Below are 24,900 nucleotides of genomic sequence, written 5' to 3' on the forward strand. Positions count from 1 at the left end.
ATAATCAAGAATTTTTCTGTTTCACTTTCTCAAATTCTGAAGATTCTGAAATTTACCAATATACTAACACTTAATTTTTAAATGAGTTTGAAACTTCTGAGGGAAATGAAGATACCCACTATTACAATTAGCAAAAAGTAGTTAAGAGAGACAATTTACCTGACATATTTTTTCCCATATTTCATCGCATCCAGCCTTTTCTTGAAAGCTAAGCGCCAGATCATAGTTCTCTGCTTCAGACCACACGATCAGTGTGTCCTTGAAAATTAAACATTATATTTACAATTGTATTTAAGACTTTCGAATATATAAAATTAAAATGTTTCACTTGCACTTTAAATTATATGAGATACCAAGAAAAAACATAACCTAAGAAATCGTATACTGGGCTGGCATTCACACACACATACAGTACAGTGTACTAAAGCCAGCCTTTAATATTTGAAATTCAGTTACCATTGATCAGAATCTCTCTTTCACACACACAAACACATATACTCTAAGTGTATTCTAATATTCTACGGCATATTTATAGATTTTACAGAATAACTGTTGTGAGTGCTTTATATGAAATTGTACCACATTAAAACTGTCAACACAGCAGCATCTCATTTGCATATGCCTTTTGAGAAAAGTTCATAAATATCCAATCTTTTCCATTTTTTCTTTCCATTAATGAGCACCTATTTGTTGTCATTATATTCTAGCCCTTCTTCAAAAGCTACCTACCCTTATAATTACATGCTTTTGAACTCCTTTCTGCTCTCTATTTGTTGCATACAATGGCCAGATTCCTACTGCCACAATATACTTTCACAAGGGAAATTGTATAGGCCTTGGAAGTAAATTACAGCTGATTAACAAGATCCTGGTTGTGTATCTTGGCACGCATTGCATGCATACATGGGATCATGTATGCATACATGGGAATGCAACCAGCATCTTCTTAATGAGCAATGATTTACACGAATTACATGACTCACATGATTTTCCTTATGCACAGAAAATCTACAATAGGATTCTAATAGTATATAAGTACATCACATACTTGGGTAATCTCATTACAGTATTTTCTCTAAAACAAGGGGCAGGAGCTACTTCAGAACTTCCATTGACTAGAAACCAGTAGAGGCAGGAGATGTAATTTTTCCATTCTACTGCTTCCTCCAATGCACCCCAAAAACCTGTTCCACAGAGCTGGGAAACCTTCTAGAGCTGGTCCTGAAATGGCTCAAAAGGATGGAGGAGGGGGCCAGCCCCATATAAGATTTAGGGTAATATAGTTCATTTTCAAGTGTTCCTATTATTTTCCTTTGTTGTTTCTCCTCTACAGCTATCATACTAAAACACTCCAGATCTGTTTGGATCTTATAAGTCACAATTAATGTATCTGTCTACACACATGTTCTTTCATGTCTTAACTAGCTGTCAACCCATAAGGTGGGAGAAGACTTATGATTACTATGTTTTCTGATTCAGGAAGAGGTAGTGGGTTCTACCACAAAAAGCCATGTAGTACCTCAATGACCGAAACATTTTATGGGGCATAAACTTTAATGCACCATAGTCCATTTCATAAGATGCATGATGATTAAAGTTATAAAGTAGTGTACAGTCTATGGAAGATTATGCTGAATAAAGCTTGTTTGTCTTCAAAGTAGACCATGCTCTGTGTAAACTTTAGCAAGAAACATACATTTTTTTCCCCAGTCAAGGCACACGTACCTAATTCTTTAAGTCCGGTGAAGTATGTGATATAAAATGTGGTGACTGCTTTTTAACACAGCATAATCACATATGAGGTAGCTGTCTATTTTAAGTTATGTATATCCTAGATCAGGAGTCTCCAAACTTTTCAGTATGAGGGCCACATCATATCTTTCACACATTCTTGAGGGCCGAAGGAAGGAAGGGAGACCCAAGCAATCCCCCACCCCTGCTGTCTTTGCAAAGACAGCAGGGGTGGGGGATCGCTTAGATCAGTGGTTCTCAACCTTGGGTCTCCAGATGTTCTTGGACTACAACTCCCAGAAATCGTGACCAGCACAGCTTAGGGTGAAGACTTCTGAGAGCTGCAGTCGAAGAACATCTGGGGACCCAAGGTTGAGAACCACTGGCTTAGATGAGGCATCACTCCTCTTCTTATCACCGCTCAGGTGCAGGAAGAGGAGGGAATTGCTTGGGTACCCTTTCTCTCCTCTTCCTATGCCTGGGCTGGATAAAAAGGAAAGGTGGGCCGAATGTGGCCCACGGGACATAGTTTGGAGACTCCTATTCTAGATTATTAAAAATCTATCTATTAATTTCCAGGGTGGATTTGATTTAAATCATTATTTAAATCTAAAAATTGGATTCTTAAAATAATTTAAATTTTTTAAAACAATTATCATTGATTTTTATCCACCCTGTTAATCTGAATACAAAGCTGACAAATCATAAGAAATGTTTTAAATTTAAGGTACTCAGAGATTCTGGTTTTACTGAAATCATAAAACTGTGCCACTTTCAAGAATTTGTATGTTCAGTACAGTGTGCCAAGTGGCTAACAGAAAGCTAGCTATTACTACACTACAGAAATATACATATAATTATCAGTATAAGTGGTGGGAAGTAAGCAGGACAAGAAAATAATACAAACCTCAAATCTTTGCACTACTTTTATCAGATAGTAGCTGTTTCAACTTCCCAAGACAAGCTAAAAAGATACTTACACTAGGTAAACTATGTATGTAATGCCACATTAATTCCCTACCAACTATTTAGGAAGACACTTCCTGATCTCAAGGTTTTCATGGCTTGAATTAACACTAATGCCTGACTCCAACTATGGTTTGTTGTAATGTGGATGAAATGTGGATGAACAGGTGCAATCTTGAGTTTGTATGCTCCCCACTAACCCCACTCCTTTCACCTGTGAGAGGATGCTCAAACCTTTTGATCAGTTTAAACAAACTGTAGTTTCCCATTAGTTCTGAATGTAGAAACTGTGCTTTAACTACATGTAATTTTAAAAAGAGGATCAAACTGTAACAGAGTTTGTATGAACTTTGTTTAGAATTGCCTCTGTCTTTTATATTTTGATTCAACAGGAAATTGCAGTTTGCATGGAATTGCAATCAAAAGCTTTACATTTTATCTCCCTAAACACAAGACCACAAACCATTCCCTCTTGACCCTTTGGAACTGATAAGAGTAGCAATGTATACTATAGGCAGGACAGGGAATTGCTGAAAATTATACTCCCCATTTCATTGGCACCATTGCATCAGCAGAGCAAAAGTGACTGAATAGGATGCGTGCTTTTTGGGTTTGCTGGACTCCAACTCCCAGAACAATCCAATAATTTTTCAGGTAGAAATTCCAATCCACACCTTTCACTTAAGGCCTAGCTTGGAGGTTCCATGGCTGTCTCAGGCCTATTCCCAAAGAACTCCAATGTCAAGAAAGCACTATTACAGTTTCCTTTTGTGTACATTAACTACAGGAACTAGGCCCAAGAGAGCCATGGAACATTTGCTCCAGGTCAGTGAAATGTAGGTGTAATCAGGTATGGACCTGTGGGCTGGAACTCCCAAAGTTCTACCTGGGGAATTTCTGGAACTTAAGAGTCCAAAAAATTCAAATAGTACATCCCTAAGTCTGAAATAAAAGACTTGAAAATCTTCAGACCACAAAAATTCTGTTATAACAGTACCAATACAATAGGCTGGCCATGTAAACAACTGTACCACTCTCTCTGTATTACCAGTGAAATATAAAAAAGAAACACACTCTGAATCACAGAAGCTGTTCACAACCCAGGATGCAACTCTTAATACATGATCAGCCCAAAAGCAGTATCTTCAAATTAAGAAGGAAAGCTAGAAGTCTTCCTTGAGAAGAAAGACGAGAAACCATTAAAAATCTAGCTATAGAGAGAAATATTATTGCCTTGATTATTACCTGTTGCTTCTGGTATGCAGTATTTGGATTGATTTTTGATTCCAGAAGAAGTGAACCTGAAGAAAAGGACAAGAGGTTTGTATTTGTATTTAGTTTGTATTTTCCTACCACCAATACAAATAAAGTTGTCTTTTATGTACTTGAAGTTAAATTAACTGTAATGGATTTGAAAAACAATCAGAACGACTATTTTTCAAGCAGCCTGGAAGTAGCTATCTTATATATTGTAAAGAACAGAAATGCAATTTTAAAGTCCATTAAAACAGAGGTCCCCAACCGCTGGTCCGCGACCCGGCAGTGGCCTATCCAGGATAGGGCCACGGACACAGATCTCCTAACCCCCCGCGAGCACGTTCCTCCCCTACAAGCATGCCATGCATATGCACAAGCGGCGCCCCCGCAAGCATGATGTGCACATGTGCGAGAGAGACTCCACCCCCCTGCAGGCACGGCACTCCCTCCAAGTAGTCCGTGGTGGTTGGGAAAAAGTTGGGGACCACTGCATTAAAACTACCATGAATTGGCTATTGCAAAGCAAACTTTCTTAGGCCAAGATTTTCAATACTCTTATTCTCCCCCATCTGTCAAAGAATGCTTCAAGGTATTAATTATTGTGGGAACGCATCCCACACAGAAAATGCACATAAACCATACAAATCATCTCTCCTCTAAATCTTTCAGGAAGCATAAGAAAAAAGCTTTCAATATTTTTGTACAGCAAGATAACCATCCAGTCATGGTTAGAAATAAGGCAGAGCTAGTACTCTCACTGACAGACCACTATGTGGCATGACACTGTGCCATTATACAGCATATTGGAGCAGAAAACTATTTCAAATCCTTAGCCAGATTTTACAAACAGATAATTCTACAAAATATAAATCTTTTTATACTTCCAGTGTCACCAAAAAGCCTCTACAATTTTATCTGCTAAGCCACTGTGGACTTTTGCAGAGCACCTGAAGGCAGTAACATTACAGAGAAATAGAATTCAATTTTAAGTCACTATTTGAATGAATCACTTAAATTCATTTCTCATCTTTAGCTAACAAGTGTTTTTCCAATGTTAAATAATAAGTCAATATCAAAACAATCAACACCTTCACCACAGTGTATTTAGTTGTGTCTACCTTATTATACAAAGATAAAGGATGCTTGACTGAGACTGATTTAGGAACATAGAAAGATTTTTACAAGAGATTTAAAAATGGGCCTAATTTAAAAGATTGGTTGTTATGTTCATTTAATAAAAAGTCATGAAATAATCAGTTCCTAAACTTTCTAGAACATATTTTCTTTCCTCTAACCAGCAATGTTATCCTGAAAGCAGTTCGAGAAACTTAACTGACATTAAATTTGGTCCCATTTCAACATTTGGTTCCATTCTTACACCATGTTGTGCTTATGTGCTGTCAAATAAACTCAGACATACGGCTTAGACAAATAAACTTAGACATACATAAATTAATGATTTCCAAAATGTCCTGTCCTCAACACCCCTGTTCAGCTCTTGTAAACTTAAGGCTGTAGCCTGTCACTGTTCAAGACATGGTTGTGGGACTGTATTCAACTTGCTCTTATGTAAAAATCAATAAAACTAGTAAAATGTCAGATGCTTCAGACAAAAATGTTCATGTTATTGATATGACTATACTAAATGGACTAAAAATATTGTGGCACAGTGGTTAAACTGCAGGACTGCAGTCAAGGCTCTGGCTCACAATCTGAGTTCAATTCTGATGGGCTCAAGTAGACATCTTAAGGTTGACTCAGCCTTGCATCTTCTGAGGTCCGTAAACTGGCTGGGGGCAACACATGTACAGCTTGCATAATTAAACTGTAAACTACCCAGAGTGTGTCTTAAGCACCACAGGACAGTATATAATTATTTTAAAGTATATTTTAAAATGTTTTGTACACAAACATAGAAAGTCAGATAACGGGAAGAGTATTTCCAGTTATTATTAAACAGTATTTTTCTATTTTCCTATTAAAAATTCTAAATACCACTCAGATTTTATCTAAACATCTCAGTTAATATTAATGGCCGGCCACAGAGACTGGCGAAACGTTAGGAAGAACCTTTAGAACACGGCCAAAGAGCCCGAAAAACACACAACAACCATTAGATCCCAGCCGTGAAAGTCTTCATGAATACATCTTAGAAGAAAGTTTCATTGAACCCAATGACACTTAACTTTTAAGTTAGGAGACATAAGCTCAGTTCACTGCTTTGTTTTTTAGTCTTTTGTCACCTAGCACAATAATTACATACCCAGTGTAATGTAGTGGATAGAGTGCTGGATTCCAGAGACCCAGGTTTGAATCTCCATTTGGCCACAGAAACTCACTGGGAGAGTGGAACTGGTAAAAAACACCTTACATATCTCAGTTACCTTGAAAGCCCTGTTAGGACCATAACAATTTGGTTTTGACTTGAGGGCACACACCTAACTAATAATTTCTCTTATTCTCATTCTAAGAAAAAGAGAAATAACAAAAAAGAAAAAAAAAAGAAATATACTACAGGCAGCTGTTCGCTTAAACATTTAAGAATGACCTTGATAAATAATAACACTATCAACATAACAAAGAATTTTAAGTGCAATTTGCAATAGCTCAATCAACTTACTGATTCATGTTGTACCTTCACAAAGTATCTAACACAAAAGATTTTGGTGCCAACAGAGATTTCTATATAAAGTTATATTTGACAATGGCAATTTATTTCCTTGACCACAAGCTATTAATAAGGAAGGACTACTTAAAAGAAATAAGATGACTGTCACAATATGAGGATCATGGAGAAGCCACAAAGATTAATTGTAAATTGAGTTGATATCCATTAAAATTAACCTATGTACCCTATGTTTTGCAAATATTTTCCCATGAAATAAAACAGAAGTTATTTAAAATAGTTTGTAAGAAGTTGATCAGTTGAGAAACAAAAGACACAAAGAAGACTTGAAATATTGATAATGTACAAAGTTTCATTTTCATATTCAGTACTAACATCTGACGATTACAATACTGTACAAAAAATCCTTGGTCAATGAAGCTGCATAATCAAATTTTGTAGGATAAACCTTAAAGTAATTTTGGGCATATCATGAGAAGGCAAGATTTGTTGGAAAAGACAATAATGCTGGGAAAGGCTGAAAGTAGCAGGAAGACAGGTAAAGGTAAGTTCCCCTTGACAAACGTCCAGTAATGTCCGACTCTAGGGGGCGGTGCTCATCCCAGTTTCCAAGCCATAGAGCAAGCATTTGTCCGTAGAGTTTCCGTGGTCACATGGCCAGCGCGACTAGACACAGAACGCTATTACCTTCCCACTGTGGTGGTGCCTATTTATCTACTTGCATTTGCAAGCTTTCAAACTGCTAGGTTGACAGGAGCTGGGACAAGTGATGGGAGCTCACTCCATCACATGGATTCGATCTTACAACTGTGGGTCTTCTGACCTTGCAGCACGGAGGCTTCTGCGGTTCAACCTGCAGTGCCACTATGTCCAAATATGAGATGGAATGACAAGGAACCACAACCTCGAGTTTACAAAAGCAGAGCAGGAATGTTGAGGACACATCATTTTGGAGATCACACATTCAGCGGGTCACCAAGTTGGAGGCAACTTGATGACACATAATTTAAACTTGTTTTACGTGCAAAAATAATTCTGGATATTTATTTGAATCCTGCGTATTTATTTAACTCATTTATTTAAAATAGCTTTACCCTGCCTTTCTCGTTAGAGAAGGGACTGTAATCCAAACATCAACCATCTATGGACAATGTTACTCGGACAGTACAAACAACAACATCCCAGCCAATAGCAATGTATGGAGAATAATCCTTACCTTATTCCAGATTTTTAGATCAATTATGTAACATTTATATTTAAGATCTACATGTAGCTACCATACACCCATGATATAAACACCTCTGATACATACGTGTTCAGGCATACTTACCATCACTCTCTGCCCTGACAAGCAGGGACATGCCCTTCAGCTTTTCCACATAGCCAGAGGACACATGTCCAGTGCCTCGATCATCCCACTGTCTATCTTCATTCAGAGTGTAAACCTTCACCCTCCTCCGGGTATCAGTCATCCTGTCTCTTGGCACACCACAAAGGCCTAGAGAGTCAAGGAAGCCGAAATGCGATGGGGGGCTTTGCCCCCCTCAATAAAGGGGAGCAGGAAAGGGAGTAAAAGTCCCACACGATACCACAAACAGTTGTCTTTACTGCCACTGCTAAATTAGCTGCCTCATCATCCCCAAAAGGGGGGATTTGCCAATGCAAAATGAGAGGCCAGAAGTTTTGCAGTGAAGCAGCAAGATAGTAGAATGGGAGAGAAGAGGAAGTAGCAAAAATACCGTTGAAAAGAAACAGAACAAAAAGAGACATAAAGGGAAAGATATAAGAATAGGAAGGAGTATCAGGTAGCAAACCAATGGGAATGCCAAAATTCGCCAACAAGGCTGGCACTAATAAGAGAGAAAATCTGAGGTAACTGACAAGTAGCAGGGGAAAAGGAACGAAGGGAGGAAGCAGATCGATGACAGGAAAGGAGAGCGGGAAAGATTAGCTAGTTACACAAATAACCCACAGAATGGTAGGTAGAAATACCAAATTAACGAGGAGGAAAAGCCGGGGTACAACCGGGAGCTGTGACTGGGGGCAGGGGTGACAGAAGGAGATGGGGCAGGGAAGGGGAAAGAAGGAAGCACCCAAGAGGGGATCGGCTCGTCCTCTGACTGTCCTATTGTGCAAGGGAGGGCCAGGCCCGAAGCCCCCTCTTGTGCTCTCGGCTGGTCAAGACTAAAGGACCGAGGCGGGGGCGCCGCTTCTTCCCAGAGAAGGCCGCGGCCTAAGCTGAGGGCGGAGGACGCAGCAGCCTGCACGGATGGGGGCGGGGAGAGGAAGCAGGCCGAGTGGGCTGGGCGCGCAGGCGGTCTCAGCGCCCCGGCAGCCCCATCAGCGCCCCTCAAGAGCAGCGGCGAGTGTACTTCCAGCCAGACGCCGACGCCGCTGCTGCTGCCGCCATGTTCTTCTTGCTCCCGCGACTCTCACTGCTACTTTGCTCAGACGGAGCTTCCTCTCTCTTTCCGCGTCGTCAGCTCCGTCCCGAGCACCCGGCGAGGGAGCGAAGCCCCTCCGCGAGCGGAGGAGGTGGTCGAGACACTGGCCGCTCACGTCCTCCTGTCTCAGCCTCAGTCACTGCACGGCCGCCATCTTGGTTTCACCTCTCACTGTAGGCGCGGGGTCTCCTAGCCAAGGGCGGCACGGGCCGGCCGCGAGCACTTAAAGGGCCAGCAGCCTTCACGGAGCGGGTTGTGGGACCGCTGCCTTGGAGACACAAAAAGGCGCGCTTTGCCCAGGACTGACTACTGAGATAACACGGGAGGGTTTCCTAGTAGAGAAACAGCCCGCAATCCACGTCAGAAAGGAGTCATGTCTGAAATTGTAAAGAACCTAATACAGTACTTAGCTCAGTTAAGAGAGACATACGATCTGTAGCTTGAGTCATAACAGAGCACTTCACTCAAAAATTTTTGGTATAGTGTGGGGGGAAAACTGAGTTATGTTTTTTCCCTTGTATCCCTCAAGCGTTTTATCTCACTGTTATAATTTTTAGAAGCGTATTTGTAGGAGGCCCTCTTCCTCAGGCTCTGACACCACGTGCGAGTTATTCAGTACATAGGAGGGTTTGGCACTCAAAAATATATCTGCCTCTCACACATGTTTAAAGAGACCTTTGAATCCACAGTGAAATGAAGCTGAAGTGTGTGTTTTCATAGGATTGCATGCATGTCCCCCTCTGCCTCATTACTCGCATTTCAAAACAAGGGTAAAGAAGCCTCTGAAGCACCAAGAGTAGCCTGCAAAAAAATATCCATTATGCCTCAAAATTCATCATCTGTATTCATGTTTCCCTTTGTAGGTACTGAGTCACAGAGTTCCCATAAACTGGAAGCAATCTGATGGCACATAACAATAAATTCTTATGGTTCTTGTGGGTTTTTCGGGCTCTTTGGCCGTGTTCTGAAGGTTGTTCTTCCTGACGTTTCGCCAGTCTCTGTGGCCGGCATCTTCAAAGGACTGGAGTCGGAACTCTGTCCATGCTCTGTATGGTTCCTACTCCAGTCCTCTGAAGATGCCGGCCACAGAGACTGGCGAAACGTCAGGAAGAACAACCTTCAGAACATGGCCAAAGAGCCGGAAAAACCAACAACAACAATCTGATCCCAGCCATGAAAGACTTCGAGAATAAATTCTTAGTTGCAAAGTGCTTTAATCATTCCACTGCTCAGCTGATCCTGGACATAAGTGGATGTGGGCAAATTAAAATGATGTAATTTTAATTTATGACACAAGCATCTCTCTTCTTGGCTGATGAGTTGGAACAGCTTATGCCGGCATGATTAGAAAAAAAGGAATCCCATCTAGCATCATCGTTTAGTCATTTAGTCGTGTCCGACTCTTCGTGACCCCATGGACCAGAGCACGCCAGGCCCTCCTATCCTCCACTGACTCCCGCAGTTGTGTCAAATTCATCTTGGTTGCCTCGATGACACTGTCCAGCCATCTCATCCTCTGTCGTCCCCTTCTCCTCTTGCCCTCACACTTTCCTAACATCAAGGTCTTTTCCAAGGAGTCTTCTCATGAGATGGCCAAAGTACTGGAGGCTCAGCTTCAGGATCTGTCCTTCCAGTGAACACTCAGGGTTAATTTCCTTTAGAATTGATAGGTTTGTTCTCCTTGCAGTCCAGGGGACTCTCAAGAGCCTCCTCCAGCACCACAATTCAAAGGCATCAATTCTTCGGCGGTCTGCTTTCTTTATGGTCCAGCTCTCACTTCCATACATCAAGACAGGAAAAACCACAGCTTTGACTATTCGGACTTTTGTTGGCAAGGTGATGTCTCTGCTTTTTAAGATGCTGTCGAGGTTTGTCATCGCTTTCCTCCCAAGAAGCAGGCGTCTTTTAATTTCATGGCTGCTGTCTCCATCTGCAGTGATCATGGAGCCCAAGAAAGTAAAATCTGTCACTGCCTCCATATCTTCCCCTTCAATTTCCCAGGAGGTGATGGGACCAGTGGCCATGATCTTAGTTTTTTTGATGTTGAGTTTCAGACCGTTCTTAAAGAAATGGGAGTGCCTGACCACTTTATCTCCTGAGAAATCTATACGTGGGACAGGAAGCAACAATTAGAACTGGATATGGAACAACTGATTGGTTCAAAATTGGGAAAGGAGTACGACAAGGCTGCATATTTCCCCCGGCTTATTTAACTTATATCCAGAATACATCATGCAAAATGCTGGACTGGAGGAATCCCAAACCAGAATTAAGATTGCTGGAAGAAATATCAACAACCTCAGATATGCAGATGATACCATTCTGATGGCAGAAAATGAGGAGGAATTAAAGAACCTCTTAATGAGTGTGAAAGAGGAGAGCGCAAAAAATGGTCTGAAGCTCAACATCAAAAACACTAAGGTCATGGCCACTGGTCCCATCACCTTATGGCAAATAGAAAGGGAGGATATGGAGGCAGTGACAGATTTTACTTTCTTGGGCTCCATGATCACTGCAGATGGTGACAGCAGCCATGAAATTAAAAGAGGTCTGCTTCTTGGGAGAAAAGCTATGACAAACCTAGACAGCATCTTAAAAAGCAGAGACATCACCTTGCCGACAAAGGTCCACGTAGTCCAAGCTTGACTGAACTTTGTATTGAGGTAATTGATGAAAAGGGTTATAAGTAGAATACATATTTTAAATGTATAAAGTAATAAGTTTAATTTAATCAGAAGAGAAATTGATAACAGAATATATGAATATATGCTATATAAAAGAAATATATGCATGTAATATTTAACATAAAAGAGTGAAAATGTGTTGAAATTTGCTATTGCATTGTTCATGAGGTTAAACAATAAAGTTTCCCCCATGAAACAAACTTTTCCAAGGGGGTAGGTATATGACGGATGCCCAAGTTGTTCCTGTCAATCACAGCGGAACCTCATGTACATAAGCCAATTAGAGGACAGGAGAGGCAGAGGCAGAAGTTTTGTCAGTTAGTCAGAGAGTTAGAGAGAAGAAGGAGTGAGATTTGCTGAGAGAGATAGTCAGAGATAGAGAATTATTACCAATAAATATACACTGGTTAAACTGAAAATAAGTAAACAAGAAGTGATCTAATGTGGAACATAAAATATATTTCAATGATTGTGACCTAATGAGAATGAATAAAGGCTATCTGTGATTCTGAGTTACCTTTCATACCCTTTAATAAAACTAATTCTTTGTTGGCAGCAAGTCTCAGAGTAAAGTTCTTTACAGTGTGCATAAAAGAAATCCACTGGTGGCACTGAGAGAGAAAGAAGGAATGTGGCCAGCGTGGACCCTTGGGTTGAGGGAAACAAACAGGGACATGGGGGGGTACTGTAAAAGGTAGTGTAAAAAGTTCCCTGATCGCTGCTCTTGGGGTGAAAGAGCTACAAAGAAGCAGCCTTTTCGCTGACCAACGGTTAGTACATTTGATTTCCCCGCCTTTTCCCCCTGCATTTTCCTGGTTGTAACTTGAAGCTCTGGCCACAAGTCAAAGCAAAATTTTGCAGCTGGAGCTGGTCATAACTCGAAATGGTCGTACAGTATGTAGGGACGTATGTACCATATTTGCCGGCGTACAAGATGACTTTTTGGCCCTGAAAAACATGCCTCCAAGTGGGGGGTCATCTTATACGCCGGGTGCACTTCCAGCAAACCCTCACTCTCTCCCAGCAAAGTCACTTACCTGGTAGTAAGACGGAGTAGACCGAGCTTCTCCTTGGTAGCCTGGGAACAGCCTGACTCTAGCGCCGAACAGCTGACTGTTGGGAACCAGCAAAGAGGCGGCAGCCATTTTGAGATGCGACCACATGGCTGCTGCCTCTCAAAATGGCTGCCGCCTCTCCAAAATGGCTGCCGCCTCTCTGCTGGTTCCTGACAGTCAGCTGTTCGGCGCCGATGCTGTCCTTCTTCCAGCAAACCCTAGCTCTCTCCCAGCGAAAGGAACCAAAAGCGGCAAAATGAACTCTCCCCATGATGCAGCCAAAGCAGAATCACGCATGCAGAAGAGGGGGTAGTCTTATATGGCAAGTATATAACAACCTCTACATTTTGAGTGGAAATGTTGGGGGGGTCGTCTTATACGCCCAGTCGCCTTATATGCCAGCAAATACGGTAAGTCGAGGCACCACTGTACTGTACTATTATTCTATTGGTAGAGCTGCTGTCCTGGTGCCAGTCTGATTTAATTCCTTTAGCTTACAATGGCTGAAATTCTATTGCTTATTGTAGAAAGTTGTAGTAGAGTAAGCCCATTGAATCAGGGCAATTTGGTGATTCAATTCCTCCATAGGTTCCATTGATTCAAAAGGGCCTATTCTAGTAGCAACAGGCATGGGAAGAATCAGTAGGGAAAGAACACCCTATTGAGCCTGATGCAACACAGTCTGCCTCAATCAATGGAACATACAGTGGAGTTGACTCACCTAGTCCCTAGTAATTCAATGGGCCTACAGTATGACTTACTATGTTAAGTAACAGGATTTCAGCCACAGCTTTTTCAAGAAGTGCATCTGCTGCAATTTTAATAGTTCCTTCTCTTTCTCATGCTTAGCATGACTAGAAAAGATAATCCAGTAGATCTGCTTTATGCTCAGTGGCAGATGATTTGTGCTTTATTCTGCAGGACTAAGGATGTTCAATCATAGAATAATTGAGTTGGAAAGAATCTAGGTATGTTATCGCAATAGGTGCAGTATGTAGAAACACATTTTCAGCTTTTAATACTGTTAATCTTATAATAATTAAATCATAGAATAATTGAGTTGAAATGGCCTATAAAGCCATCAAGGCCAACCCCCTGCTCAATGCAGAAATCCAAATCAAAGCAGATCTGACAAGATGCCTCCAGCATCGTAGCGTTCAGCACCTCCCAGAGTACAGTAAATGGCTCTATTATCGTACTGCTAAGACAGTTAAAAGTTGTTCTTGATATTCAACCTAAATCTGGTTTCCTCTAATTTGAGCCCATTATGGTCTAAATGTAATTGGCAATTATTTTTTGGCAGAAATCCAGTAAGAAGTCACAAGTAGAGTAGGCCATTCAATCAGTGGATATTTTGTGAGTCAGTATCACCATAAGTTTCACTGATTCAAATGGGCCTGCTCTAGTTATGACTTTGGAGACAATGTGTTGTCTCTGATGCATTTTTGTCATCACCTGGCAGGACAAAGTTGCAAATAGAGTAGTCCTAGAATGAGCTGGAATTTTTAGCATGTATACATTACTGAAACTGTGGCGATTTCCCTGTACTAATTCTCTATACAGGAGATCGTTTGGAATCTGACCGTCAGCCATTCTCACAACATACTTGAGCCAACGTAAATGTTGCTGTTTCAATAATGTATACGTGCTAAAAAGAGAGGTTACATACCTGTAACCATGGTTCTGCTAGTGGTCCTCTGTGAATTCACACATATAGGTCTTGTCTGCGCCTGCGCTGAAGTTCTCAGAAGATTCTAGAGCTAAAAGTAACAATTTTATGGCATGATCCCCGTGAGGCACATGCTCTTCCCACCAACGTTTCCCCTCAGTTCCTAAAATTTGTCCACCGGGCAAAAAGTTATGATATAAATAAGATACCCATGAAAGACAGAGGGGAGGATGGGTGGGTAGTGTGAATTCACAGAGGAACACTAGAAGAACCATGGTTACATGTAGGTAACCTCTCTTTCTTCTTCGTGGCCTCTGTGAATGCACACATATGGGTGACTAGCAAGCTTCACTTACCGGCAGGTGGGATGTCACGGTAGGAAGGATGCCAACACAGCTCTGCCAAAACCAGCATCATGGCATGCTCTCACATCAAGCCGGTAGTGCTTCACGAAGTAAAGGAATGGCTTTGTCCTCTGTAAAGTTTGTCCACCCATCATCTCTGGTGGGGAAAAGGTTGCCCAGGGTCCTCCCAATAGTTTCTCCACCTCATCTTGTCCACCCTCCATGCCAATTGCTCCCTCCTTTCTCTTTCCACCTTCTCCTTTTCCTCCCTCAATCTCCTCCTCTCGAGCCTCGGCTTCTCCCCAACATGAGGGTCTAGGAGGAATCTCCCGCCTCCAGCAGTAGTCTACCTCCTCTTTAGGCACTCACAGACTCCAGTCCATGGGTCCTGCAGCCAGACCCACTCCCAACCTGGTGGTAACTGTCACCCCTTTTATCTCTGCTGTCCCCGCCTCTATCTACACCCTCTTTCGTCTCTCCGTTCCCGCCAATTCCACCGGGGCTGGTTCCTCTATCCTTAACCTGCACAACTCTTGCTTCCAGTCTTGGGTGTCAGTGCCCTTCTGCTGTCTTTTCCGAGGAGCTGGAGTGGGCGAGGTCTGGATCTTCCTTTCCATTGTCTGTGGAAGGGATGGCACTCTGGCGAGAGGTTCTTTACTCTTGCCCCCGGTCTCACAACACGGCTTCAAATATATATATATAATGGACAAATTATATGAATGAAAACACAGTAATTTAATTGTTTAGCATGTGGCAAAAAAAGACAGGTTACTTACCTGTAACCATGGTTCTTCAAGTAGTCCTCTGTGAATTCACACAAAAGGGTTAAGTCAGCACCTGCGCTGGACCTCTCGGAATATTCCAGAGCTTCAAGAGAAAAGTAACAAAGTTTAAGTTGCCCCAATAGCGCATGCTCCACCAGCCTCAGCCTCCAGTTCCATTCATCTGCCACAATAACTCAAGTTTAAGCTAGCTTTGTTCAGTGACGGAAAGTGGGGAGGCCGGGAGGGATTGTGTGAATTCACAGAGGACCACTTGAAGAACCATGGTTACAAGTAAGTAACCTGTCTTTCTTCATCGTGGCCTCTGTGAATGCACACAAAAGGGTACTAGCCTGCCCACTTACCGGAAGGTGGGTTGTCACTGAAGTATGGATGTCAATACAGCTCTCCTGAAGCCTGACTCTCTTTTAGCCCTCAGGTCCAGTCTATAGTGGGTTACAAAGCTGGAGACGTTGGACCAAGTGGCAGTTCTACAGATGTCTGGAATGTCAATGCCAAGTAGTAGGGCTGTAGAAGTAGCCATGGCTCTGGTGGAATGAGCCTTAAGTCCTTCAGGTGGAGTGCAGTGTTGTAGCTGGTACGCCAAAGAAATAGTTGAGATAAGCCATCTGGAGAGGGTTGATGAAGCTGGACATCCTTTCTTATGGCCATAAAAGCACAAGAACAGTCTAGGAGAAGCACAGAAGTCTCTGGTATGAGACACATAAAAGGCCAATGCTCTCCTCACATCAAGGGTGTGAAGCATGCACTCAGTGTCAGTCTTCGAATCAGGGAAAAGAGTAGGCCATGGTAGTGGTTGATTTACATGAAAGTCAGTGACCACTTTAGGCAAAAAGGACAAATCTAAGTGTAATATCACTTTGTCTCTAAAAACTGTAAATATGGTTGATCTGATTGTAGAGCTGTGAGTTCACTGGCACTTTGTTCAGATGTAATAGCCACAAGGAATAAAGTCTTAAAGGAGAGCAACCGTAAATCACATGTCACCATTGGTTCAAAGGGTGGTTGAGCAAGTGCATGTAAAACCACCTGAAGAGACCACTGAGGCATGGGTGACTTAGTGGGTGGTCTAAGGTTAGTAACGCTTTGAGTGTAGGATGGGAAAAAAGGCATGCTGAGCTCGAGTCTCTGGGCTGAAATGGTACAATTGCAGCAATATAAACTTTAAGAGCCGAAAGGGAAAGGCCAAGATCAAAAAGGTAACATAAGTATTGTAGCAGAGTGGAGAGTGAAACAGGAGAAGTCTCAAGGTCTCTAGCTTCTGCAAAGTTAGTAAAGCTCTTCCACTTGTAAGAGCATAGGCGAGTAGTAGAGGGTTTCCTAGCACTATTATTATTATTGTTTATTTTATTTATATCCCGCCTATCTAGTCAATTAAGACCACTCTAGGCGGCTCCTTGATCGACGGGAGATCCTCCACGCTGTTAGATGTAGTGTTTCTACATCTTGGTGAAGAACAGTGCCTGCATCCAGCGTGAGAAGATGTGGTAGGGGGGTAATTTGAGCATGTCTGATGCCATCACTTGAAGTGTGGGAAACCAAGCTTGGTGGGGCCAGTACGGAGCCATGAGTATTGCTTCTGACCTTGTTTGACGTAGCTTGATCAAGGTTCTTTGTATGAGAGGGATTGGAGGGAAGAGATAGAGTAGGTTCTTGCACCAAGGAATCATGAATGCATCTCCCAGAGAGTTCGTCCGATGACCTGCTCTGGAAGCATAGAATTTGCATTTCCTGTTGTACTGGCTTGCAAACATATCTATTTTGGGATTCCCCCATCGGTTACATAGTGAGGCGTAAATCTCGTTGTTCAACTCCCATTCGTGTGATTGTCAGTCTGCTGAGTTTGTCTGCTATCTCGTTGTCTTCAGTGGAGATGTGAATTGCTAATTGGGAAGACGTGATGTTGATAGCACCATTCCCACAGGTGGATTGCCAGATACAGAAGAGATTTGGAGTGTGTCCCTCCTTGTTTGTTGATGTAGTACATGGCTGTGGTGTTGTCGGTGATTAGCTGTACACCACGACCATGTAGTAGAGGTAGAAAGGCTCTGAACGCCTTTATAACTGCCAAAAGCTCCAGATGATTGATGTGCAGGTTCCTGTCTTGCTGGGACCATAAAGAGTGAACTTGATGATGTTCACAGTGAGCTCCCCATCCAATGGGGCTGGCGTCTGTTGTGACTTGGACCATGAGTCGAAGAGGTCTGAAAGGACGGTCGATCATCAGATGTGGAAGAAAAGTCCACCACTGTAGTTGCTGAGCGAGTTCTGGAGAGACAAGGAGTCGTTTCCTTTGACTGTCGTGAATGGGGTTGAAGAGAGACAGAAGCCAAATTTGTAAAGAACGCATTTTTAGCCTTCTGTGAACCAAGGCGAGTGTTGTGGATGCCATGAGTCCCAGAAGATGTTGTGCATGCTGGGCAGCACTGTACAGCAGTTCTTATTTTTTGGATTCATTCTGAAGGGAGAAACACTCTGCCTGCGGTGGAGTCCAGTCTGGCTCCTATGTCGTTCATGACTTGGGATGCTTCGAGAGAAGCAGTATTGATCATGAGACCTAGGTTGTTTGGAGTGTGGAGAACGAACTTGGTGTTTTTGATGGCTTGACGTCTGGACGGAGGAACTACCAACCAGTCGTCTATGTATGGGTAAACTTGGATTCCCTGAAGACGTAGCAATGCTGCCACTGGCACCATGCACTTTGTAAATGTCCTTGGTACCGTGGACAACTCGAATGGGAGAGAAAGGTACTGATAAATGGTGTTTTGGAATACGAATCAAAGGTGATTGGGATGGATTGTTACATGGAAGTAGGCATCTTTGAGATCCACTACCACAAACCAGTCCTTTTTCCTCAACAGGTGAATGATGGAGTCTAAGGTGACCATCCTGAAGCTTTTTGCGTGAAGGTAAGTGTTCAGTTTTCTTAGGTCTAGGATTGGTCTGATTCCCCCGCCTTTCTTTCGGACAGCAAAGTAATGGGAATAAAACCCGTTCTTTACATCTCTTCTGGGCACTCTTTGAATGGCATGCTTCTGTAATAGAGTACGAACTTCTTCTTCTAAGACAGGGTCGAAGGGTGTGACTTTGACCTGTCCTAGAGGAGGATATTCTATGAACTCTAGTTGATATCCGAAGCGAATGATGTTTAAGACCCAGCTATCTGTGGTTATGTAAGTCCAGTTTTGTAGGAAAGGATGAAGTCATGTTGGTTGATCTTGTCCGGTCAGAGATAAGGGGAAGTCAAAGATAATGTTTTGATTTCTTAGCAGGAGGCTTGTAGGACTGCCGGCGTTGTGAGGACTGAGGACGAAATGCGGATGAAGAAGGTGCAGCTTGAGATGATCTGGATTGACCTTGTCCTTTGAAAGGGCAGAAAGATTGAGAAGATTGTGAAGACCGGGAGTACTGAGAGTAAGGTTTGTCATTATTTAGGTTATTGAAGCGATAATGTAATTTCTAAATGGGATTTGTAGTCATGGAATTGTGCAGAAGGAATCCATCTTGGCCTGTGTGTCATGTAACTAGATGCTTCGAGAAGCTATTTTCTCTTAGTGCTAGTTGGAATTTTCCATGTAGCAAGCTTGGCCAGAGACGATAAGAGCCAAGAAACAACATCAGGAAGAATGTCAACAACACCTGCACATCCCGTGAGAAAAGAAGGTGGAGAGTGGTGAGACAGTCCTTTGTCCTGATCGGCTTACATCAGTGGAGAGTGAAGAAGAAGGTGGTTCCAACATGAGAAGAAAATGGAGGGATGCTGACAGAGAGAGAACTTTTTGGAGTTTTACTTGGGATTTTGGATTTTTGAATGGACTTTGGAGTTCCCATTGCTGTTTTTTTTTAGTAAACTGCTAGGATGTAGTTCATAGCAAAGACTACAGAAAGGGGGGCTCAGCCTTACCCACCTTTCTAGCTATTAATTAGAGTTTTCTTATTTTATTTTTGCAGCTGGAATTTGCTAAAGTTCTAACTACCTTAGTTTATGGAAATGTACTTGAATGCTATGCTTTGCAACAAACTGAATATCTCTAAATTCTTTATTTTTCTAATAAAACAATAATTCTTAAAAACCTATGTTTGGTCTCTTGAGCAGATAACCTGCATAATTATTTTTCCTTATTAGGCCACAATTATACTACTTGAGTCCATTAATTATCTGAGTTTTGCTAGTCTTGGCAGACTCTAAGACTCATGGTTTTTATCTTTGGTTTTCTCAGTTAATTGCTAATTGGGAACAGACTTGGGAAAAGGGTGTCAGTGGGACGGCCTGGCTGTTAAAAAGGACTCATCGCAACTGTTATAGAGTACACTGGACCCCAGAACCTCTCTGTTCCAGCCGCAGAATTCTCTTAGGAGAGCTGTGTGCCCACAAGGTTTACGCCATAGATATTTGTTAAATCTTGGTTGTTGTTGTTGTTGTACAGAATAGGATTTGGCTGTTTTCTTCATTTTGTGCAGTTCATCCAGATTGCTGTTAGTTTTTTTCGTTAAAGATGCTTCATGCTCTGGAGAGGACACTCCTCGATTCAGAGCATGTTACCATAGTCTCTCGAGACTGAAGGATGCCTATGCTATGCCATTAGTATCAAAGGGAAGGTTTTCTATCCTAGTCTTAACATTGTCCATGATTGTACTAGCTCTAAGCCAGGCATGTCGTCTCAAGGTGACTACAGACATCAGAACCTTGACATCAGCATCAGCTGCGTGGCGAGATGCTAGTCTCTGGTGTTTTGAGACTGTCAGGGCCTCTTCATAAGTATTGAGAAAACCCTGGCGGATATCCTACGAGGGCTGGGAGAACTCGTAGCCATAGTTGTTTCTGATAGGCTCCCATAGCCGTTAGGTAGTTAGTAACTCTGAAGAGGAACAAAATTAACATCTTTCTGCCAAGTACTTCTAGTTTCCTCCCTTCTCTGTTGGTAGGTGTAACGTGAGCTTTAGCATTTGGCCTAGAGGAACTTGTCAACCACTATTAGAGAATTGGGGACAGGATGTTTCAGAAGAAAATTGGTGTCTTCCCCATGGACTTGGTATAAATTTTCTGTTCTTCTAGATACAGGTGTAGATGTAGATGGTTGGTTCCCTGCATCTTTTATCAAGTCCATAAGGGCGGGGATAAACGCCAAGCTGAGTGGTGGGGTACGCTCTTGATTAATATCTCTGAAGATTAAATCCTCAGATGGTGGATTGGTTTGTTCAGTGTGCATCTTAAGTGTCTTGGCCATTCTAGACACCATCTGCACATAAGAAGAAAAATCTTCAGATGGAGATGAGGGGTGGGGGTCAGTTGCATCAGAATCCATTATGTCCCCTTCTGGTAGGTCATCTGCCGATGCATCTTGTTGAGTGTCATCATCAACAGCAGAGGAATTTGCTGAGAAGTCGTCCTCGCCTTCTGATGTGGAAGGTAAGTGACGTCTCTTGCAATGCTTCTCTGTATCAAGTTGTAGTCTTAGGGTGTTGAGAAGTTAATGTAACCATCGACGCCGAGAGAGGCGGTACAGATTCTTGTTGGGTCTTTGTAGCCTTAGAGTGATGCAGGCGCTTCTCAGTCCTGTCGATGTCGATGCGGAGATGTAGGAGGGGGAGATGAGGACGTTGATGAATATGAACGTCTCAATCTCTTTTTCTGTCTACGACGATTAGTCGACATCGATGAAGAATCTGATTCAGAATAGTCAGAATCTGATTCAGAATAGTCCTGATTCAGAATAGTCAGCGGCGATGTTTCTTTTGCTCAGACTCAGTATCATCTGAGTCATAGTATTTCCTATGTCGACGCTGAGACGAACAATGGGATGATCAGTGTCGGTCGGAAGCCAAATCTTTGATCTTTTTTGTTCTCTTACGTGGAGGCAATATCGGTCTCGATGGAACCGACGCCGACAAAGGAGCCAAAGATGCCCTCCCGGTAGATACAGGGCTATTCAGGCCAGAAGCCAAACCTGTGGTGGCATGTACAAGTTGGCTTGGGGTCGGGAATATTGCACCGACCGGTAGAACAGGCTCCGCTTGTTTAGGAGGTAATGAGGTCCTGCCTCAGACATTGATTCCCGGTCCCAGGAAGAGTCCTCTAGTATCAGTGACAGTACTGATGCCACGACCGGAGGCAACTGTTTGAGAGATTCTTTGGTCTTAGTTGAAGGTTTTGGCTTGGCTTGGCTTGCTTAGAGCTTTTAGTGGAGGCGGTGGAAGATGCCTTCAATGTCAAAGCAGAAGTTTTCTTCTGTCATGAGTGCATCCGAAGACCTGGATCCAGAAGGATTAACTGAGGCTGAAGAGAATGCTGTGAGATTAGAAACACCTGAACTGCCTCCAGATTCTCCTTCCACAACAGACAAGCTTCGGGCCAGGCTTCGGGAAAAACTTAGGACAAGAAGATCAGAGGATCGCTCAAAGGCTGTTCACAGAAACCTATGTTCATCTAGTCCTGAGTATTAGCAGGATAGAAAGCTTTCCAGCAGCTCAAGGAGCTGTTTTACTATAAAACAGCTCCCAGTGAAACCAGAAATTCTGTGGAAGCAAAGAGTCAAAACCTTGGCTTGCATCCACGCTTCTTGTACCGTGTTCCTGACCCTGAACTCTGGACTCTGCCCTTGGACTACGCTGGTATTGGACTTCGGACTCTGACCCTGGACTACGCTGTGTATCGGACTCTGGACTCTGACACTGGACTTCATTCTGTGAGTTGATTTACGGACATTGGCTTTGCATTCTTGGTATTCTTGACCCTGGACTGGCTTATCAGACTTCGGCTGTTGTAACCTCCGGGAACGTGACATCTTCAAACCTGAAGATTTTTTGGCGGGTTTTTCCTTAGGAGCGGTCAAAGGAGAAGTTGCATGAGGAGAAGTTGCATGAGCTTCAGACAGCGGAGTGGCAGAGGGAGAAGAAATTTCCATTTTGGACGGCTTAGATGATGAAAGGGTTTTATCCCAGAGATAATATTTCAGTCTCTGTTGGCGTGCCTTAATCACGGCTTTTGTGAATTTTTTTACAGTGCCTGCAACTGCTAGGTTGGTGGGACTCCTCAAGACAAAAAACACAGCGATCATGACCGTCTCGGAAGGGTAGTTTGCAGGAACAGATGATACAGCGACTGAAGGAACCAGATCAGGACATAAGCAGGTAAGTAAATAGAACAGTCTTACTGAGGTAACTGAAGTCGCGCGGCCAGCTAAAGAGAGGGAAATTGGTCTGGAAGCAATAAATCCAAAGCGGAGACAACAGAGTAGTCAAAAGGCAGTCCAAGGTCGGGGCAACAGATATTAGCGAAGTCAAAACAGTCTGTGGTCGAAAAAATACCGAAAAATATTTGAAAAATCTGTGAAGCTCAAACGAGAGGTTCCTAACCAGACGGCGGTAAAATGGAACTGGAGGCTGGGGTGGGTGGAGCATGCGCTATTGGGGCAACTTAAACTTTGTTACTTTTCTCTTGAAGCTCTGGAATATTCCGAGAGGTTCTTTTGTGTGCAATCACATAGGCCACGGTGAAGAAGAACCACATTTTGTAGGAAAATCGTACATACCATCAAATTGTTGGCTTCTAGCAAAATCTTGCATTTTCACACTTTGATTGAGGTAGATATATTTTATCAGAATCTGTAAACTGAAAACCTCAAGAGCTTAAAACCCCTTTGAAGCATTTTACAAAGTGGCTGTTATTTCTTTGGCTTGTATATATAGTGCAGCCCATAGGTCTAAAACAGGGGTTTCCAAACTTTTAAGCACGAGGGATACATCATATATTTTTCATATTTTTGAGGGCCAAAGGAATATGCACGCATACACGTGGCTGCATGCATGCATTCTCCCCTTGCATGGACACCCCCCACCCCCACACATCAACTCCTCTGCACACATAGATGCACACATGCATCCACACAGGTCCCCACCTGCACGCATGCACCCTGCCCGCCCATGGGCTAAAGAGAATGGGCTGGATAAATCAGCAAGGTGGGCCGGATGTGGTCCGCGGGCCATAGTTTGGAGACCCCTAGTCTAAAAGACTAGGAGCTGTTTTTATCCTTATTCCCCCCCAATCCCCCCCATTCAAAACAAAACGAAACACCAAGCAATAATGATTGTTTCACTCAAAAGACAAGTTTTCTCTCTAGGTTAGTCTTTATACTTTTTAGTTTTTACTGGTTCATACTCAATTGTTTTAGGTAGGGAAGTGGCTTTCTTTGGGCTCTCTGAGGGAGCAAAGAAGAGCACTGAGGATGAGAGATGGATGCATGTGATTTGTTAAGGAGGGTGCACCATTTGGTTATTATGCAAAAGCATTTCCTTGGAGGTCAACTCAGCTTCTGCTGAAATTGTGGAGAAAATGAAAGCCCACAAGTTCTGCCGATTGTGTGAGCAAGATAAGCTACCTACAAATCCTCTATGGTAGACATTCCTACCATAGGACGCCTCTGTTTCAGGTAATATATTGTTGAGGGCTTCCTCAAACCAGGACTGTGATATTTATTACACTGCTCATATGTTACCCCAAAAGACTAACGCGATTGTTGTTTTCTCTGTCAGTGTTCAATCTGATGTGAAAGATGGATATCAGTGCAGCATACTCCTGTGGACATCTACTTCGGACATTGTTGGACAATTATTTTCTAATGTTATGATCTATACCAATAATTCCTAATATTGGACCCACAGAATTTTTACAATCATTTTAAAGCTCGGTCTCTCTCTTTTTAATATTATTTTAAAAATCATACAATGAAAGGGAATCATCAATAAAGCACTCATTTGTAATTGCAGCCATGGTTTTCTATGATTATTCATCTCTGTGTAGAAAACTTAGAGCAGATTTTAATTCCTCCCCCTTTGACTTAAAAAAATTAATAAAGCCATAAATCAGAAGAGGGTTTGTCTTTAACCTGTGTTTTCTAAGACATAAGGTATAGCAGAGACTTTCTACAACTTCTGCAAAATGTGGTCTTACAGCTCACAGTGTTTGTATTCCTCCATTGTTTTAAGAGGATTTTTACATGTATTTATGACAAATTATTGCGATTCTTTTGCTGCATTTACTGTAGAAAGTGTAACCAAGGAATAAGATTCAGAAATTATACAGAGACACGGGTGTGTATTTAATAATACTTTATATTTTAATTTGTATTTATTTTTTTATCCGTTTTATTTAGTAGTATCTTATACTTTTAGTTTCATTTAAGGCTATATCACTTTGATGGGGTTTTGTCAACTTCAGCCCACAAAGTATTAAAATGTATACATACATTTACACATAAATCACACCTTGTTGCAATGAAATAATTAATAAATCACAATGAACAGTAACTAAAAATGTCTTCTAAGATACAGAAAAACAAAATT

The 24,900-nt window shown here is 42.3% G+C and overlaps 1 protein-coding gene and 2 long non-coding RNA genes across 3 annotated transcripts in view; 2 read left to right on the plus strand and 1 right to left on the minus strand.

Annotated features, from left to right (window-relative positions):
• PPP4R3A (protein phosphatase 4 regulatory subunit 3A) overlaps window positions 1–9,203 on the minus strand; it is a 39,775-nt gene extending 30,572 nt beyond the window's left edge. Inside the window, exons 1-3 of the mRNA XM_072986578.2 lie at window positions 7,911–9,203; window positions 3,943–3,998; window positions 160–258 (exon numbers count right to left, since the gene is read on the minus strand). Of these exons, the coding sequence (XP_072842679.1) occupies window positions 160–258; window positions 3,943–3,998; window positions 7,911–8,052 (297 nt within the window). The 5' untranslated portion in view covers window positions 8,053–9,203. The remainder of the gene's footprint in view (window positions 1–159; window positions 259–3,942; window positions 3,999–7,910) is intronic.
• Window positions 1–24,900, plus strand: part of LOC144586071 (uncharacterized) — a 159,450-nt gene that overhangs the window by 44,674 nt on the left and 89,876 nt on the right. The gene's annotated exons all lie outside the window — the stretch shown is intronic.
• LOC140702991 (uncharacterized) lies at window positions 22,562–24,899 on the plus strand. Its single transcript, XR_012082279.2, has 2 exons — window positions 22,562–22,689; window positions 24,091–24,899. It is a non-coding gene; the product is annotated as an uncharacterized LOC140702991 (long non-coding RNA).

This window comes from Pogona vitticeps, chromosome 1, assembly GCF_051106095.1.
Source record: "Pogona vitticeps strain Pit_001003342236 chromosome 1, PviZW2.1, whole genome shotgun sequence".
Classification (NCBI taxonomy): Eukaryota; Metazoa; Chordata; class Lepidosauria; order Squamata; family Agamidae; genus Pogona; species Pogona vitticeps.